This window comes from Protomyctophum bolini (genome assembly GCF_963924005.1).
Source record: "Protomyctophum bolini genome assembly, chromosome: 16".
Classification (NCBI taxonomy): domain Eukaryota; kingdom Metazoa; phylum Chordata; class Actinopteri; order Myctophiformes; family Myctophidae; genus Protomyctophum; species Protomyctophum bolini.
Genome location: NC_137877.1, coordinates 20,808,355 through 20,825,795, shown reverse-complemented (window position 1 = coordinate 20,825,795; position 17,441 = coordinate 20,808,355). Strand labels below are relative to the sequence as shown.

At 42.4% G+C, this 17,441-nt stretch overlaps 1 protein-coding gene across 1 annotated transcript in view; it reads left to right on the top strand.

Moving 5' to 3' along the window:
- The window catches only part of thsd7ba (thrombospondin, type I, domain containing 7Ba), a 235,165-nt gene that overhangs the window by 188,077 nt on the left and 29,647 nt on the right, over positions 1-17,441 (top strand). The window contains exons 17-18 of the mRNA XM_080786436.1: positions 9,987-10,120; positions 10,816-10,981. Coding sequence (XP_080642562.1) covers positions 9,987-10,120; positions 10,816-10,981 — 300 coding nt within the window. The remainder of the gene's footprint in view (positions 1-9,986; positions 10,121-10,815; positions 10,982-17,441) is intronic.

Sequence of the window (17,441 nt, the reverse complement as noted above, 5' to 3'; positions counted from 1 at the left end):
CAATGAAAGGAGCAGTTCTTTGATTTGATTTTCCTATGATGTTTTAACGTGTTCAGGTGTTTTTCTTGGAAGTTAGACGAGCCTCTGTGCCTCCATTGTCAGCTCACAGGGCTCTCAATGTGGAGAAATGAAAATGACACAAGCTGGTGTCCTCTAAGGAATACATTTGAAGTTCAGGCTTGTTTCTGACTGTCTTCCTATGAAAGGTAAGTGCCTCAGGAGTAGATGGCAGTGCGGGTCAAATACGGTTGCAGCTTTATACTGTGAATGTGAAAGGTTGTAAGAAAGTATGCTATTGAAACTGTTCACATTGGGATTCATGCATTCAGTGGTTTCACGCTACTCCCCATTGTAACGCTTGCTGGAAATACATGTGCGCCTGTACTGTTCGTAGCTAGATCTAGTTTTAGCATATACCTTTCAGATTGTGGCAATTTTCTTCAGGTAAACACATCTTCTAATTGATGAATTATATTAGGCTACCTTTGCACAGCATCATGTGATTAACCACCAAATTCAACATGTTTATTAAAATATACATGCCCTGAAAATGCACTTGGCCCACCCGTTGCCACTGTCACAAATATTGCTTGCTCAGAGTGGGACAATGTCTCTGCTCTACATGTAAAGTGTCTTGAGACAACTTTTTGACACATTAATACAATTGAAGTGAATTAAATTGAAATGAATACGCAATTTTAATTATGACAAGATGCTCAAGAACTAACCCCAATTCATTCAACAGTTTCTTATTGTAACCTAGGATCATCCATCAATAGCAGTTCCTCTCTTTGAACGTGGATTCCTTATTTTGGGTGTGTCATTACCGAATTGCGACATATTGTGAGCTTGTAGATCTGCTATCTTCGCTATTCATCAATAATTCATCAACAGATGTACCCGAGTCACCGCTGGGAAGACAATAAGCTCCGGCAATTCAACATAGGAAACGCCTGCAAACTATAAGACTAAATATATAAAACTGTTACTTTTCAGGATTTTTTAGCAAAAGTGCAACCTACAACCATGCAGATCAGCTACTTTTGACACTTTTGTGTGACACAGTAGTACTATGATCAATAGGGCTGCAAATCTTTAGGTGTCCCACGATTCGATTCGATTCCGATTCTTGGGGTGACGATTCGATTCAAAAACGATCTTTTCGATTTTTCCGATTCTCGATTCAAAAACGATTTTTTTCCGATTCTAAAGCAGTTTATTAAAAACAATTAAATAGAATTTTAGCATGATCTACTCCAGTCTTCTGGCATGAAAGCAGAGTACATTTAGTAAAAAGCTTGTATAATTGTAAGTGTTTTTTTTTTTTTTTATCGATTTTTGGAAAATGAGAATCGATTCTGAATCGGACAGCATTAGAATCGCGATTCTAACTCGAATCGATTTTTTTTGACAGGCCTAATGATCAAGTAGGGGGTCAATTCACAAAAAAACACAAAAAGTTAAAATATGGAGATGATAATGTATAGGGCTTAAGTTATCAACTTTAGTACTTCAATTGACCAGGAAACCCAAGTGCTCTATGCATAATCCAAATCTCGTCTACGCTGATATGATTGGTTAATTGCACTATTCATATATAATATATATATATATATATATATATGTATATATATATATATATATATATATATATATATATATATACAGTGTATATATATATATATGTATGTATGTATGTATTTTGTATATATACCGGTAATGTATTTTCTTTTAAGTTTTGCCTATAATAATGACATGCGCAACAGGGATGCCATATTGAAAAGTGGCTGCCACTTGGTATCGTTGAAAGTAGCGGCTGCCACTTGGTCTCTTCATCAAGTCATTTCAGGCTTGATGCTTTTAGTAAATCTTTCCGAACATTCCCAACCCCGACGCCACCAGAGCTGTCTCATTTTAGACAGGCAGTCATCTTGATGCCAGGCTTTTCATTGTGTTGGCCCATTTGAACTTGTCTCCTCGCGAGTGCCTTGCAGGACATTATCACATAGGGATCCATCTCTCCTCGTCTCTCTCAGTGGAGCCATTGTTTTGTGTGGTGTCCGCGGGCCTGATGACAGTAATGGCCTAATCCGTTTGAAGTCTTAGTCACACACTGACAATGAGAGAGATTTATGGGCGGGGAAGCTTGCCTTAAAGTGTCTCCTGCTCAATTTCTTTCACAATAAAATATTGCATTCCCTTCGACGGACGCGTGCGTGCGTGCGTGCGTGCGTGCGTGCGTGCGTGCGTGCGTGCGTGCGTGCGTGCGTGCGTGTCTAGAAGTGTCTATCTGTGTATGTCATTAGTAGAAAGCCACAATTGCTATCAGAGCGGCCTGTACGCCAACGTTGGGCTGGTTACTCAGAAAATGTTGTTTTCTTCTTTATGCATTGTGGGTGCGTGCGTGTGTAATTTGCACATACATACTGCAGGAAACAAAAACCTGACTCTATTGAATCTCGGCTCTATGTACAATTCCTTCAGAATTATCCTAGGAAAATGCACTTGAATGAAGTACTAAAATCTGACTAATGCATAATGTATTAGGGAGTGCTGCTGCACCAACACAATGTAAGCACAACGTGAACTACATTAATGTTCTACAATAAGCACATAACAAAGGAAAAAGGATTCTAGCAGTTAACTTTTTGTTGCAAAAGTTGCAGAAAAAGTGTTCCAGTACCTCTTGTTGAGCTATGTGCTGACATCCTCCACCTACACTATACTTACTCATACAATGAACACAATTTCTACCTGAAGAAACAAACCGACCAGCCGCATTTCAAACATACACTGGTATGAACACTGGGAGTTTGTGGTATAAAGTTAAGTGTAAGACCTTCAGGTAAACCTATTTTATGCTTCCGCGCAAAAGTGTTTCGCCGAAGCATAAATTAGGCTCTACAGTTCCTTTCAAAGACAAGAATAGTGTTGCAGCCAACAGCAAACTGTTGGCTGCTGCATTCTCCACATTTACATGCAACGTGATGCAACAATAACACTGAAAAACGTCGTTCAATTAGCCCTTCACTAAATCCCTCCCCAAACCATCCTTGTCCAATAGGCACGTTAGCAGTAAAGAAAGCTTGACCTGCAAAGCAACCGTTGCTAAATTATTTGGATTGGCATTGGACAATCGCTTTTTGGGGTGGGATTTAGTGAAGGCCTAATTAGCAGTGGTTCCCAAACGGTGGTGTGTGCACCCCCTGTGGTGCGCAAGCCGTGACATGAAAAGGATAATGGTGGTGCTATGGTTTTATTTTAAATATATGAACATATTATGCCAATATATGGCAACTGGCAAGTATATGCTGCATATATTCCATATTCGTAATCGGATCGGGAGCAAAAAAATCAGGAGTCGGGATAAAAGGGAGCTCCCGTTTCAATAATCTGGGCATAAAAACTCTATGTCTGAGTCACCTAAGTTTCCCTGTCATGTAGTGGTCCAGTTTTAAGTAGGCCTACCTGCATCTCAATGCATCTGGCTGCTGCTGGCCGGTTCGAGCTCAGGAAGAGTTGTTGACGTACACAAAAAATCAATCGGTCTGTCCTTGAGTGTCGAGTGCTTAGATTGAGTGATACAATTTCTTTATTTCAGATAGGTCAGCGCAGACTGACAGGGAACCAAGGGCAGGGAGAGGAGAGATAACAGAGTGAGACAAGAAAGGGAGTGGGACTTGAACCTGGGTAACTTGTACTCACAAAGAGCATATGGTCTGTGAGTGAACAGGCAGACCTGCCATAACGGTCTTATAGCCATGCAGGGTTTGTTTAGACACAGAGCACCTCCCCCATCTCAAGCATAATGCTCTGCACCTATACATCTCTCTCTCTCTCTCTCTCTCTCTCTCTCTCTCTCTCTCTCTCTACCTCTCTCACTCGACGTCTCCAGAGAGATTAATTACTCTGTTACTCTGTGTGGCCCTCGGCTGCCGGTCTGGGCTCCGGCACAGCTGTTGCGGCCGACTGCTGTACTTTCACTCGCTCGCCCCGCACCATGAATCATTCAAGCAGGCAAAATGTCCAGCGCCACAACATTCACTGTCAGCCTCGACGAGGCTCATTATTATTATTTAGCCCCAAGAACAGAAGCGGCTTTTATTTTAACTTTAGTTATATCGTTGCTGTCGGGGAAACCTCTTATCTGGTAAATGAATGTCCTACCTGATCTTACTATAGCGCCACACACAAAAGCACAAAAGTAGAAGATCCAAAGGTCGAAAGGCGGCGAAGTGTTTTGAGCTTGTCCCTACTTTATGAGGCTTCCACCCGACAGAGATGATATATTATTGTCGGAGGGGGTTTTATCTAATATAAGCAAATATGTTTTGGTATTCTATGGAAGAGGAAAAGCGAAAACAAAACAACTAACGGTGATATTGTTCTTTTCTCCCCGACGCCCATCCCACCCCCCATCCCGTCCCGCCCCACTCCACCTCTGGCTTGTTACGCACTGCTAACATGGACCTCCATCACGCAGGCTCAGGTCAGTGTCGTTCACATTGTGTACCTGATATGCTCTGCTTTAGCTCAATGAAAGCGCCCCTTTGCATGCTGCCAGCTCTCCCAGAAGTCATGCACATACACACACACACACACACACACTCTCCCCACAATCCCTCCAACCCATCCACCCCACCCCACTCCACTCCATACCAAGCCCCCATCACCACTCGCCATCCTTTTGAGTCGAGAGGAAAGAACCGTATATCTATGACTGGATACAATGTCACGCCAGGTGTATATTATGGGGAAGGCGCATGGGGGAATTGAATCTCTCTATTTCCCATTCCATCCGGATCCCCTCCGCAGTCCCCTCTACCGTTGGCACTTTGTGAAGGAGCCTCGGAACTTCATTATATTTGTGAATAAGTCTGTGAAGCTTTTAGAGTGAGCTGCTCAAAGAAAAAGAAAAAAGGACCCAGTAGCATTCTTTTAATTCTCCATGAAAAAACAGAGTGCTGCTGCGCTTCAAGGGCTGTGTGTGTGAAAGAGATGGGAGCCAGGAGGAGGAGACGAGGCGGTCGTACAGAGGAAGGGAACGGATGAGTGGACTGTGTCCAATCCGTGTTCCATGTGCTTTCTGCACGGGTCGTATCGTGATAACTGATAACGGGTCTTTGTCCAAGCAGTTCGCACATGAATCGGTGGTGGAAAGTTATGACTTTACTTAAAATACAGTTTTGGTACTTTCACTTCATTTGAGTGTGTCAATTTGTCAAGACTTTACACTTATATCCCACTACATCTCAGAGGCAAATATTGTTTTACGTTGTACTTTATGGACCACAATGGACACAAGTCACGTTTGTGCTTTTGTGTGATGCTGTAGAATGATCAAGCAGGGCGTTCAATTACGGGGAAAAAAAGTTTTATATGGAGATAAGACGTTTCTGCCCGACAGCAACGAAATACTTGTGTACTTGTGCAATGCCATGGTGTTTTTTTGTTTCTCTTCTGGGAGCTGAGCGATAGAAAAGCTCTACTCTGCTGATGAGCATTCTAGGCTGTTTAACTGTTTTGGGCGGAGGCGGGGGTGGTGCACATGCTGTAGCAGCGATGGTGGCTTGGGTAGTGGTGTGGGTGGGGGAGGGGTTTAGGATACGGCGTGCCAGCGCTACCCAGCAGGGGCATCTGCAGGCACAGATGGGGGATGATGAGAGTGTGTAATGGGCGTCTGTGTGCCCCCGCGGGACGAGGGAATACTCTGCGCCTGTTCCCTCTCTCTCTCTCTCTTCTCTCTCTCTCTCTCTTTCTCTCTCTGTCTCTCTCTCTAACCCGTACGCATGTGTGTGTCTGTGTGCCAAGCGCATGCACGCATGCACGCGCACACACACACACACACACACACACACACACACACACACACACACACACACATGCATGCATTCCACAACTTTGTCATTGCATTTTCGCTCAAATTGTCCTCTAGAGTGCACCTATCAGTCTGACAGGCTGCAGTATACTAGATTGAGAGTAAACATGTGTTTACAGGAAGTCTGAGTATTTCCACGTTGGATAGAGTCGACGCTTTACACAGATGTACCCGAGTCACCGCTGGGAAGACAATAAGCTCTGGCAATTCAACATAGGAAACGCCTGCAAACTATAAGACTAAATATATTAACAGTTTCGTCAACAAATAAAAACTAGACTAAAATGTTAGGGACTAGTGGAGAAGAGATCCAGTAGAACTAAAAGACAAGTCACTAGATGTTTGTTTGATGTTGTGCTCTGAAAATAGATCTACAAGCTCACAATGCATTGTGGGCTTGTAGCTTGCAACCAAGTGTAAAATCAGCCATTATGACTCAATCAAGGCCAGCCAAAATACTCAATCTAAATGAAAGAAATATTCAAATGTGTATGTCAAAATCAACACTGTTTTTATGTGTTTAAAAAACCACTAGGCTATGAAATATCTAGATAGACCATCAAGCTCACGACGCCTTTCGATGCAATGCCTTGTGAGCTTAGGCCTAATTTGAGCTATTTCTGATTTTGACTAATTTACCCAAAAATAGGAATGGGGGTTAATGTGCATGGTTAAGACTCTGGCCGACCAAAACGGAGGTCTCCGTCCTATTAAATAAGTATTGGCTACATGCTATTATATCTAGCACTAACCAAGATGGCGCCGTGTCACCTTGAAATGGGTGAAACATAATCTTTTTAGATTGTTAATAATGATATCATCAAACATATTTAAAACATTTCAGACTGTCTACATTTCCCAAAAAGAATTCAGTTTCACATGAAGCAGGGATGAAACATTATCCCCACTAGACAATGGCCAATGGCAGTGGCAGGGGGGTGTATTCTATGGCAGTGTTTTGCCAAGTCCCGGAAAAGACACACTGGGATTGGCCAGTAGTCACTTTTATTGGCAGTTGTGCTGAACGTTCACCCCAAAACATGATTTACGATTCTGTCCTTATTGTTGGGAGAACTTGGGATATAACTCGGACGGAGTTGAGTCGACTGGAGAAAACTTTGAAATGTTCGACCCCAACCCACGCCCCCTGTCGTAGAATTTTTTATGTAAACATTTAATAATACCCCTTTATAAAAGAGTATCTCCTCTAAGTAATTTCCTCTGAGATTATCTCATCTGTCACACCCCTGTGGTGCTGTTTGTCTCACTCTGTTACTGTTACATTTGTTGAACTGATAGGCTCAAGTCTTGAGGCTATATTGGGGGCTGGCTGTTGTGGGAGTGAAAGCTATAAAGGCTGTGATCCTATGTTACTCTGAGAGTCAGACTGGGGTTTCCATATATGAACAGGTCATGTAAATCTTGGCTCCTTACTCAAGTAAAATCCTCATACTTCCAAACTCTGAATTCTTGTGATGCCTCATTGTATTGTCTTTCTGAGCATGTGTCCTACAGACTGCCTTAACCCATTGACGCCTGGTGCAACGTATACGTTGTTCTACCCTTGATGCCGGCGCGCTCTCTGTGTCTCATCAGCTATTGCTATACATGTAGCAACATAAGTTATAACTATTTTAAAAAAATCATCAGAATTTGAAGGTTTTCAGAAACCTTAGGTCAGGCCCTAGAAGGCGTTCCCAGATTCGGCCTCAGGCATCTTAACACCCAGCAAATCAAACACCTATCTGTGTTATTTAAAGGTAGAGTAAGTGATTTTTTTCTGATAGTACTCATTGCTATAGAGTGTCTGTTCAGTAACAGGAATCTCCATGTCTCTCCATCTCTTTATTAAAAATATTTTTCATTGAAACCTTTTTATTTTTACGTGATCGAAAAGGTCTAATTGGCCGAAATGTTGATACCTGCTTTAAACTAAATGTTGTGTTTATTTAAACAGCTGGAGCGCCAGGGAGTCTCTTGTTACTGAACAAACACGCCATAGCAATAATTACTATCAGAATATACAGTAGTGCTTTAACCTTAATTTTAACAGTTGGCTACAGTATGTGTAAAAACAGCAGGTATAGATGGTGTTGTGGTTGGAGCTGTGGTGTATTGTAGTTACAGAGGAACTTTGAGGTGAAAGGTACGCCTTGCTATTCTGAAGGTTGCTTCATTCCCTCCCTGGCATTCTCTGCATCTCTGAAGTCTTCTCTGTGCCTGAGCTTTTGAAGTGTCAGCTATACATGCACGCACGAACACTCGCACGAACGATCGTACACACACACACACACACACACACACACACACACACACACACACACACACACACACACACACACATAGGCACACACACAGGCACACACGAACGCTCATACGCTCATACACGCACGTACGAACGCTCGCACGAACGCTCGTACACACGCACACAGGCACACACACACGCATGAACGCTCGTACACACGTGCACGCACACACACACACACGCACACACACAACACTTATGCTGTCTGAACACACACACACACACACACCACTTATGCTGTCTGAACACGTATAGTATGTTTGTGTGCTCTTTGTGTGCGTGGGGTGGGGTGTGTGTGTGTGTGTGTGTGTGTGTGTGTGCGCGCGCGACTGTGTGTGTGCGACTGTGCGTGTGCGTGAATGCATATGTATACACACACACAAGTGTGTGTAAGAGTGCATTCATTAGTATGCGTGCCCAACTGCCCATGCATCCCACTTATCCACTTTAAACCCTGTGTCCCTAAAAACCCTCTTTTGTTTTTTGATGCATTCCTTTTAGTTACTTCTTTTCTTTTACTCATTTCCTCTGCAATGTGATTTCACTTTCACTGCTTCAGTGTTTTGTGTATAGCACTTTGAATTGCCTTGTGTTGAAATGTGGTATGCAAATAAACTTGGCTTGCCAATTTTCAAAAACATTCTAAATTCACACATTTTGTGAGCTTGCAGATCTGCTATTTTTGTATAGGACAGTAAGTGTAATCTACTGTACACAAGTATAGAAGAATGTGAGGAACAGACAGTGTGAGTACTTTTTTTTTTTTTTTTTTTTAACAATATATTTATTGCATTTTTCTTTTTACAAACAGACAATACAACAAAACAATACATAATACAGACAATACAATACAATTACTTAAAAACAAAAAACAAAAAACAAAAAAACAAAACAATAACATACAGTACATACATATATAAGTACAGTATAATAGAATAATGGCACTTGAATGGTAACAACAACAGAGTCGAACAACAAACAAGACCAAACAGCTGCAGAGAATACAATTAGACAATTTCCACCATTAAATAAGATAAATCATTAACCGTAATATATTGGATAAAGCTTCCCCATATCTTATCAAACATCTTCTGTTTATTCTTTAAAGTATACGTGATTCTTTCCAGAGGAAGACACAATGATAACTCCCTAAACCACTGAGCAATACTGGGTTTGCCTATCTTTTTCCACGATAAGGCTATAGCCCTTTTGGCTTGTAGTAAACATAAATCCAGAAATCTTTGTTCGCTACTCTGTATCTTATGGCCAGGTGGGCAAAGACCTAATAGAAACAGTTTTGGGTCAAGCTCAATATCTATCGACAATATCTTCTGAATCTCCCTCCTCACTTCTTCCCAGAATTCTTTCACTCTTGGACATGCCCACAGACAATGGAAAAGTGTACCTTTGTCTTTACCACATCTGATACAAGTATCTGGAATATCTGCACTAAATTTATTTAATTTCTCTGGAGTGATATAGACCGTGTGAGTACTATTTGAATGGTCCTCACAAGAGAAATTGTTGTTTTATTGACACAAAACGATTTGGGAAGTTTCAGTTATAGGGTTAGGAATATACATATACAGTATACTGTAGGTTTAGGGTTTAGATTTGGAGCTGTCCTTGTAGATCGGTTATTTTCGGCCTTAGGGTTACTGTAGAATAAAAAATGGCAAAGCATTCATTCAAAAGTCATTCATAAAATTGCCGCCCAAAAATGATGTCTCACAGCAGGTATAGTAATACAAACGGATGTGTGTACGTGTGTTTGTGTCCGTGCGTGTTTGCATGTGTGTGTAGGTGTACGAGGCCGTGCCGTGTCACAATGCGTGCAGCGAGTACGAGTGGAGGACGGAGCCCTGGTCGATGTGCACCATCAACTCTGTGGACGAGACGCCAGCCTGTGGGGAGGGAGTCCAGAGCCGCAAGATCAGGTCAGCAAAAGACAGCCTGGCGACCTCCTGGAACCGTTACACACATCATTATCATCATTATCACAGCTGGCACATACAATACGGCCTGGCAATGCCAGCCAAGCCAAGCAAAAAAAAAGAAAATGTGGAAAAATAAGCTATTATTTTATATTGAATGTCAACCCGTTTGCCTCCGATGTAGCAGCACGAATATTATAGCTAGGGAGTACGTTTTGGCAGACATGACCTTCTTTATCAATGGTGTGTTGGGTGTGCGTGCGTGCGTGCGTGCGTGTGCGTGTGCGTGCATATGCTGACTGGTATAGTGTTTGTGTGTGTAGGCATTGCAGGTATTGAATTATGCACAGCATGTAAAAGGTTGTGACGGTAGACGGTGTCATTTTTAGCCAAGTCAAAAGACCCTTAAAGTCACTGATCTCGTGTGGCACTTTAGCTGCACTCTTGCTATACGTGCCAGGCAGTCGAGACCCACCGCTGGTCCTAATCATCCAATCCTCTGGCAAACTGAAACAAATCTAAAGGTTTGAGAGGAGGGCACGTGGCAAGCTGAGGGGAGCCTGTTTAAAAAAAAGTGGTGCTAGTCTATTTAGAGACAGAATCTTGGTATAATTTGCTCAGAAAACAAAAATAAGGACCCAGTTTGCAGGGCCCCAGAGACTAGTTATCTGGCTACAAATCCGTCTCTGTGCTGCCAGGTGTGTGAGGAGGGGAGAGGAGAGCGCTGAGGGTGCTGCCAGCATGGATGACAGTCTGTGTGATCAGGACGACACGATGCCACCAATAAGAGCCCGGGTCTGCTTCCTACCCTGCCCTGAGGACTGTGTCATGTCCCCCTGGGGACCGTGGAACCAATGCCCCCAGGTGAGAGAGACCCACTAATGGACTGACTGACCCACTTGTTGGCTTGCTTGTTTAGTCCAGTGGTTCCCCAACCTTTTTAAATTTTTTCTCCTTTGGAGCATTTGACACCTCACGTGCACGCATGCGCACGGCCACACACACAATCACGTATACATGCACGCACGTATGTACGCACGCACTCACGCACGCACAGTCGCACACACATCATTTTCAAACAAATTAACCTATGGGGTCATATTAATGCCAATATTATTTTAACCTCTTAAAGCCTCACAATTAAATATGTAACATTTTATTTTGTCCAATCTGTATGGTAGAGTATGTTAATACAGTTTTATACAACTTATGTAACTTATATAGTGTTTGCACATAGAGCGTGTTTTTCGGACGAATATCGTGGCGAATGTTGGAGCACTGGAAAGAAATTATCGACAATGTCAATTACGTTTGCACACCGCCCCGAATATTGCATCTGTATAAAACGTTTTCGGACTGGGGTTTTTATCAGTCTTTCACATCGCTAGGCATGGTCTTTCACCCTTTGAGCAGTACAGTGTCCTTCCAGACCAAACAGTGTCCTTCCAGACCAAAGCTCCGCTGAGAAGTTCATCATCTCATTGAAGAGCACAAAGCCTGATATGGCTGTGAAAATAGGCAGCAGAGCGCACACACACACACACACACACACACACACACACACACACACACACACACACACACTTCTTCGTGGTCTAAGTTGTACATCGCATAATGTTATCTGCATGACACCATCGTGTGACAAAAAATGATCCAGGCTTGAACTTGCTGTGGCTGTACAGTGGCATCATAGCATGGCATTAAATATATTCCGGACGCAACACTGTTGTACATCGGAGCATAAATTTGTTGTTTAATTGATTGCAGCTGCTACGTCTCTCATCAATGAAAACTGCAAAGCCGTTATGTTTCATCGGCTACTTTTGGTTGCTAGCATGCAAGGAATACCATTCCATTCAAGTTATAACAAAAGCATCCTTAATTGGCAGGGATAGATTCTCTAGCGTATTCTTGGGACTAGCTGTCAATCTGTGTGTGTGTGTGTGTGTGTGTGTGTGTGTGTGTGTGTGTGTGTGTGTGTGTGTGTGTGCGGGGTAGGGGCATTGCGGTTCCCCCTCCCTTGCATCTGAACAGCAGATTTCTCTCTCTCAGTCCCCCGCTGCACTGTTCCAGAACAGTATAGCGATCCAGCTAAAATGTAGCTGTTATTTAATATCAAACATGTTTGAAAATTGTCGCATTGATCGGAGAGGCCCATATCAACTCGGGAGGGATAATTAGTTCCTCCCTATCCCCTGCAGTGAACCACAGGGTTAAAAAACCATAGTTTCGGTTTTGGTGGTGGGTGACAAAGCCTTCATCCAATCAGGATAGAGGGGGCCTTCATCCAATCAGGATCGAGTGGGGCGGTCCTTGGTGCGCGTGCTGTTGGCCTGTTGCACTTCCCCCCCACTGTAGAGCGTGTGCATTTGCACATCTTGTTCCCGTCGCAGACCGTGTTTTTTTTCCAAATCACTGAATGCTCCTTTAAATAACTCGCATCGCACTCAGTGTGCAAGGATATTTAGCGTGGCGTTTTTCTTTGAGGATTTCGGATCTGCAAAACGCACGAAGAAACGCAGGCTGTGTGCAAACTCTTAAAGATCGTGTGGCTTTTAAAATGAGAAATGGGTCGGCATCTCGTTTCCAACTACACTCCAGCTAAAGCTTTGAGGTTGGTCCAAGCCGGCTGCTGCTGAAGCTTTGAGGTTGGTCCAAGCCGGCTGCTGCTGAAGCTTTGAGGTTGGTCCAAGCCGGCTGCTGCTGAAGCTTTGAGGTTGGTCCAAGCCGGCTGCTGCTGAAGCTTTGAGGTTGGTCCAAGCCGGCTGCTGCTGAAGCTTTGAGGTTGGTCCAAGCCGGCTGCTGCTGAAGCTTTGAGGTTGGTCCAAGCCGGCTGCTGCTGAAGCTTTGAGGTTGGTCCAAGCCGGCTGCTGCTGAAGCTTTGAGGTTGGTCCAAGCCGGCTGCTGCTGAAGCTTTGAGGTTGGTCCAAGCCGGCTGCTGCTGAAGCTTTGAGGTTGGTCCAAGCCGGCTGCTGCTGAAGCTTTGAGGTTGGTCCAAGCCGGCTGCTGCTGAAGCTTTGAGGTTGGTCCAAGCCGGCTGCTGCTGAAGGTGCAGAATATAGACGGGCTGCCCCCAGTCTCTGGAATCATTTTGTTTACATTTGCTAAAGACTTATTTCTTCTCCCGGTCCTGGCCTTCAGTGACAGCTGATGTAGACCTGTTTTTCCTCACTTGTGCTAATGTTGTTTTAATTTGTTTGTGCTTATTTAATTATTTTTCATTTAATTATTGTATGCTAATGTCTGTTTATATTGCATTGTTTGCTTTTTGTTTTTGTTTTTTACATTTTGTGTTGAGTTGAGGTTACGTATCACCCATATTCTAGACACAGGATAGGCTATGACACGAATTTAGACCTGGTGGTCAAGATTCAATTTATCTCAAGCTTAGCTCAATGGTAAAAATGCATGTAGACTTGAAAATTTGACTATTGTGGGATACCTCCTCTCTAACCCAAACCCATCCCCCCACAACCCCCCCCCCCCCCCCCATAATACTCATACTCATCGCGACCCACGGGTTGAGAACCCCTGGTGTAAATGAATGCAAATGAATGGCTCCCAGTGTGTATGCACCGTTTAGAGTTTCACATCCCCTGTTGGAATACGCACCGGGGGGCACATGAGGAGAGATCATCGCACCCGCTTTTAACGCCCGCACACTTGTGAAAATTACATTTAGCATAATGCCATTATATTGCTGTATAATTAATTCATTTTACATGATGAGTTTGCCCTATAGGCTAGAGAGGCCTGGCATGTGGGTGGTCTTCTGCTGCAACAAGCTACAGGCACCTGTATCGCTGTGTTAGGGTTTCTGTCACAGATAACACAAGTCACTAGACCAACACCAGAGACAGAGCAGAGGGGAGGGGAGGAACAGAAAGGCTGATGGAGAGAGAGAGAGAGAGAGAGAGAGAGAGAGAGAGAGAGAGAGAGAGAGAGAGAGAGAGAGAGAGAGAGAGAGAGAGAGAGAGAGAGAGAGAGAGAGAGAGAGAGAGAGAGAGAGAGAGAGAGAGAGAGAGAGAGAGAGAGAGAGAGAGAGAGAGAGAGAGAGAGAGAGAGAGAGAGAGAGATTATAACATTAGAAGCTACACTTAAGGGGAAAAAACAGAACAACCCACAACTACCAATATTTACAGAAAAACAAGCACAAAGTTGCTTATAATAAGCACATGGCAACACAGAGAGAGAGAGAGAGAGAGAGAGAAAGGGAGAGAAAGGGAGAGAAATTAGTTCAAGTCGTCTCTGCAGACATTGTGTCTTGTCCAATCTATTCAATCTACAAGCCCTGGCAGCGTTCCTATAGCATCAGAGAAATCCATTCAACCACTCCGTCCAGGCATTGTGGTTGAGTTGTTCTAAACCATTGTTGTCTGCTCTTAACTTGAATGCCAATGAAACCACAGCAACCGTGCACACTAGTAGTCATGCAGGATTGATCTGGAGTTGGTACCTGTTACAGTAGCTACCCTGGATGATTCCCTACCGACAGGGCTTTGTAGGGATGGCAGATTAGTCATTAGCATGTGTGGGATTCGTATCCAGTGGTGGAAGAAGTGCTCAGGTATTTTAAAAGTAGCATTAGCACTGTAGACATTTTCTACAGTTTGTTTGTTTGTTTGTTTGTTTGTTTGTTTATTTATTTATTTATTTATTTATTTATTTATTTATTTATTTATTTATTTATTTATTTATTTATTTATTTATTTATTTATTTATTTATTTATTTATTTATTTATTTATTTATTTATTATTTTATTATAGCCAAAGTATAAAATGAATGTATGTTTTTGCAATAGTACTAATAATATTATTTCTGTATCTAATTAATGATTATAGCAACCTACTGCTCTGAACAAATTTTGGCGTCTAACCATTTAAGACCCTACAGTGTACTAGAGGCTATGCATGTGACATGCGGGAACGCCTACTGAGTGGCAAAAATACTACTTGCGGACCTTGACAGCCCATACATCCAAACAGTAAAGTCCTATCTGATTGTATTAAACAACGTTAAACTCACCAACATTATATTATTATGTTATTATATATACCGTATATTACCAAATAACAGCCCATGCTCAAATAGCCTGCAGCACCTAATAACGGCCCAGCTTCTGACACCATTTTGCGTAATAACCGCCTCCTTCAAATAACGCCCTCCTCCATATAACGGCCCATGGGCCGTTATTTGCTAACTTAATCAGCCTCAGCCCTCATTTATATTATTATATGCGTGTTCACCGTGTTGAGTTTGCAGATCTCCGCACGCCACTCGATCACCTCACAACAGCGCAACACCAGTCCTCCACATCCATAAAATAAATCGGCTATAGTTTCACAAGTGCCGCCCTGCAGCCTATGCACAACCAATTGTTTTAATTCAAAGTGGTATATATTCTGTGAAATGTTTATTGTCATCCGTGTATCTACAAGCTCCAAGTGTTGCATGACAGCGCTTTGTGAGCTTGCAGAGCAGATCATCCATTTTCGGTGCGCGGCGTGCGCCAGCCAGGTCTATAATCCGTGAAGTGTAAATTTTCATTGGGTGTATAATTCATGTTTTTTATATGCTTTTATTAAATTATATGGAGTGAGATGCTATCGGCATATAGTTCACGTGCACCGCATGGCTCTGCTTGACATTACATTTTCTATCGCCTGTAACCTAACCTGTGGGGTTTAGCCACTTGACTACACACAGTACAGTACTACAGTAGGCTATGCTATGTGTAGTGTAGGCCAATAAATTATGGTTTTATTCAATTGAAATCTACCCGTACGTAGGCCTACAGTTTATAATGAAATAATGTATTTGTCCGCTGCTTCCCCTTGCTCAATCAGAACATGTAGTGGTTACACCTGTGTGTTGATATGCTCCCTCTTACAATTAAATCAAAATGCATTGCCGGCAATGTTTATTGTTTACCATACTAAAAAAAGATGACTGCATGGAACTGTATGTAACCAAATGATGGCCAGGTGCAGACCGGTGCAAAAAGCCGTGGCCGGTGTGCAAAGAAATAGCAGATCTACAAGCTCACAATGCGTCGAGCCTCGGCGCGTTGTGAGCTTGTAGGTCTTGTACAATATTGTTGCACTAAATTGGAGGAGGATGATGAGTATATTCTACAACATTTCCAAATGTATTTTTACCCCATTTCCAGGCCTTTAATGAGGATATTGTATGCTATCAATCCCCCCAAGCAAGACAACATGGAAAAAAGAACAGATGTAAAAAAGTAACTAACACTATGTTGTTAGGTTGTTATTTATGAAATGAAAAAATAATTCATTGAATTTCATGGCGGTAGGAACCCTGTACAGTATTATTATATGTTGTTTTGTACAGTATGCTTGTAAACGCTTTACTGTATGTACTGTAGCTTTGTTTTTTTAATTAGTATTACGGTAATACCAGTTCCAGACAATATTTGCACTACTTGTTACTGTATGTTACTGTATGTATATACTGAAACCAAATAATGGCCTTGTGCAGGCCGGTGCAAAAATAAATAACAGCCTATGGCAAATAACGGCCTAGGTCCTTATAAACGCCCGGGGTCCGAATCGATTTTGCATATTAACAGCCCGGGCTACTATTTGGCAATATGGTAATAACATAATATCTTCACCAACAATCTCTGCCCTGAGAATAGTGACGCTAGGGTGAAATGTAGAAAAATCTAATGTATTTCCTCAGCTCATAGAAGAAAAAGAAGAAGAAGCAAGCTGATCAAAAGTAATATATTAATGTACTAATATTGGAGAACTTCTTGTTCCATAATTCAAAATTATTTCGATCTTATCTAGCACCTGGAGAAAAAAATTATTGCCTTAGCACATTTTGTGTGCCCAGGCAAACTAAACTGGATTTATACCCGATGTTCTTGCCATCCTTTTGCCTTCTTTTCCCAAAAGAGTTCTCATCAATGTTAAATTGAGTTTGTGAGCGGATGGTATGCGGTCTTTCATCTATTATTAAGGTGACATTATGTAAGGGATTGAGCATTGGTAATATTACTGAAATCAGAACAGCATAACAGTCACTTTACACACACACTTTCTCTCAAAGAACCACAGTGGAAATAAGATCTCTGGCTTTATTTTAGTTTTATCCTCTTGACATACACTGTACGTACAAATATATTATGTTTCCATGCCTATATTATGCATATTGTTAAGATGTCGAGCAAGCGATTTGTGCAAAAATAGACTGGCAGCTGAAAGGGAAAAACTGCTGCAATTGATGATCAAGCACGTAGTGAAGTTGGCTTAAGGTGTTGTGTTGTTGTATTACTGAACAACTCCTTCCATTCTC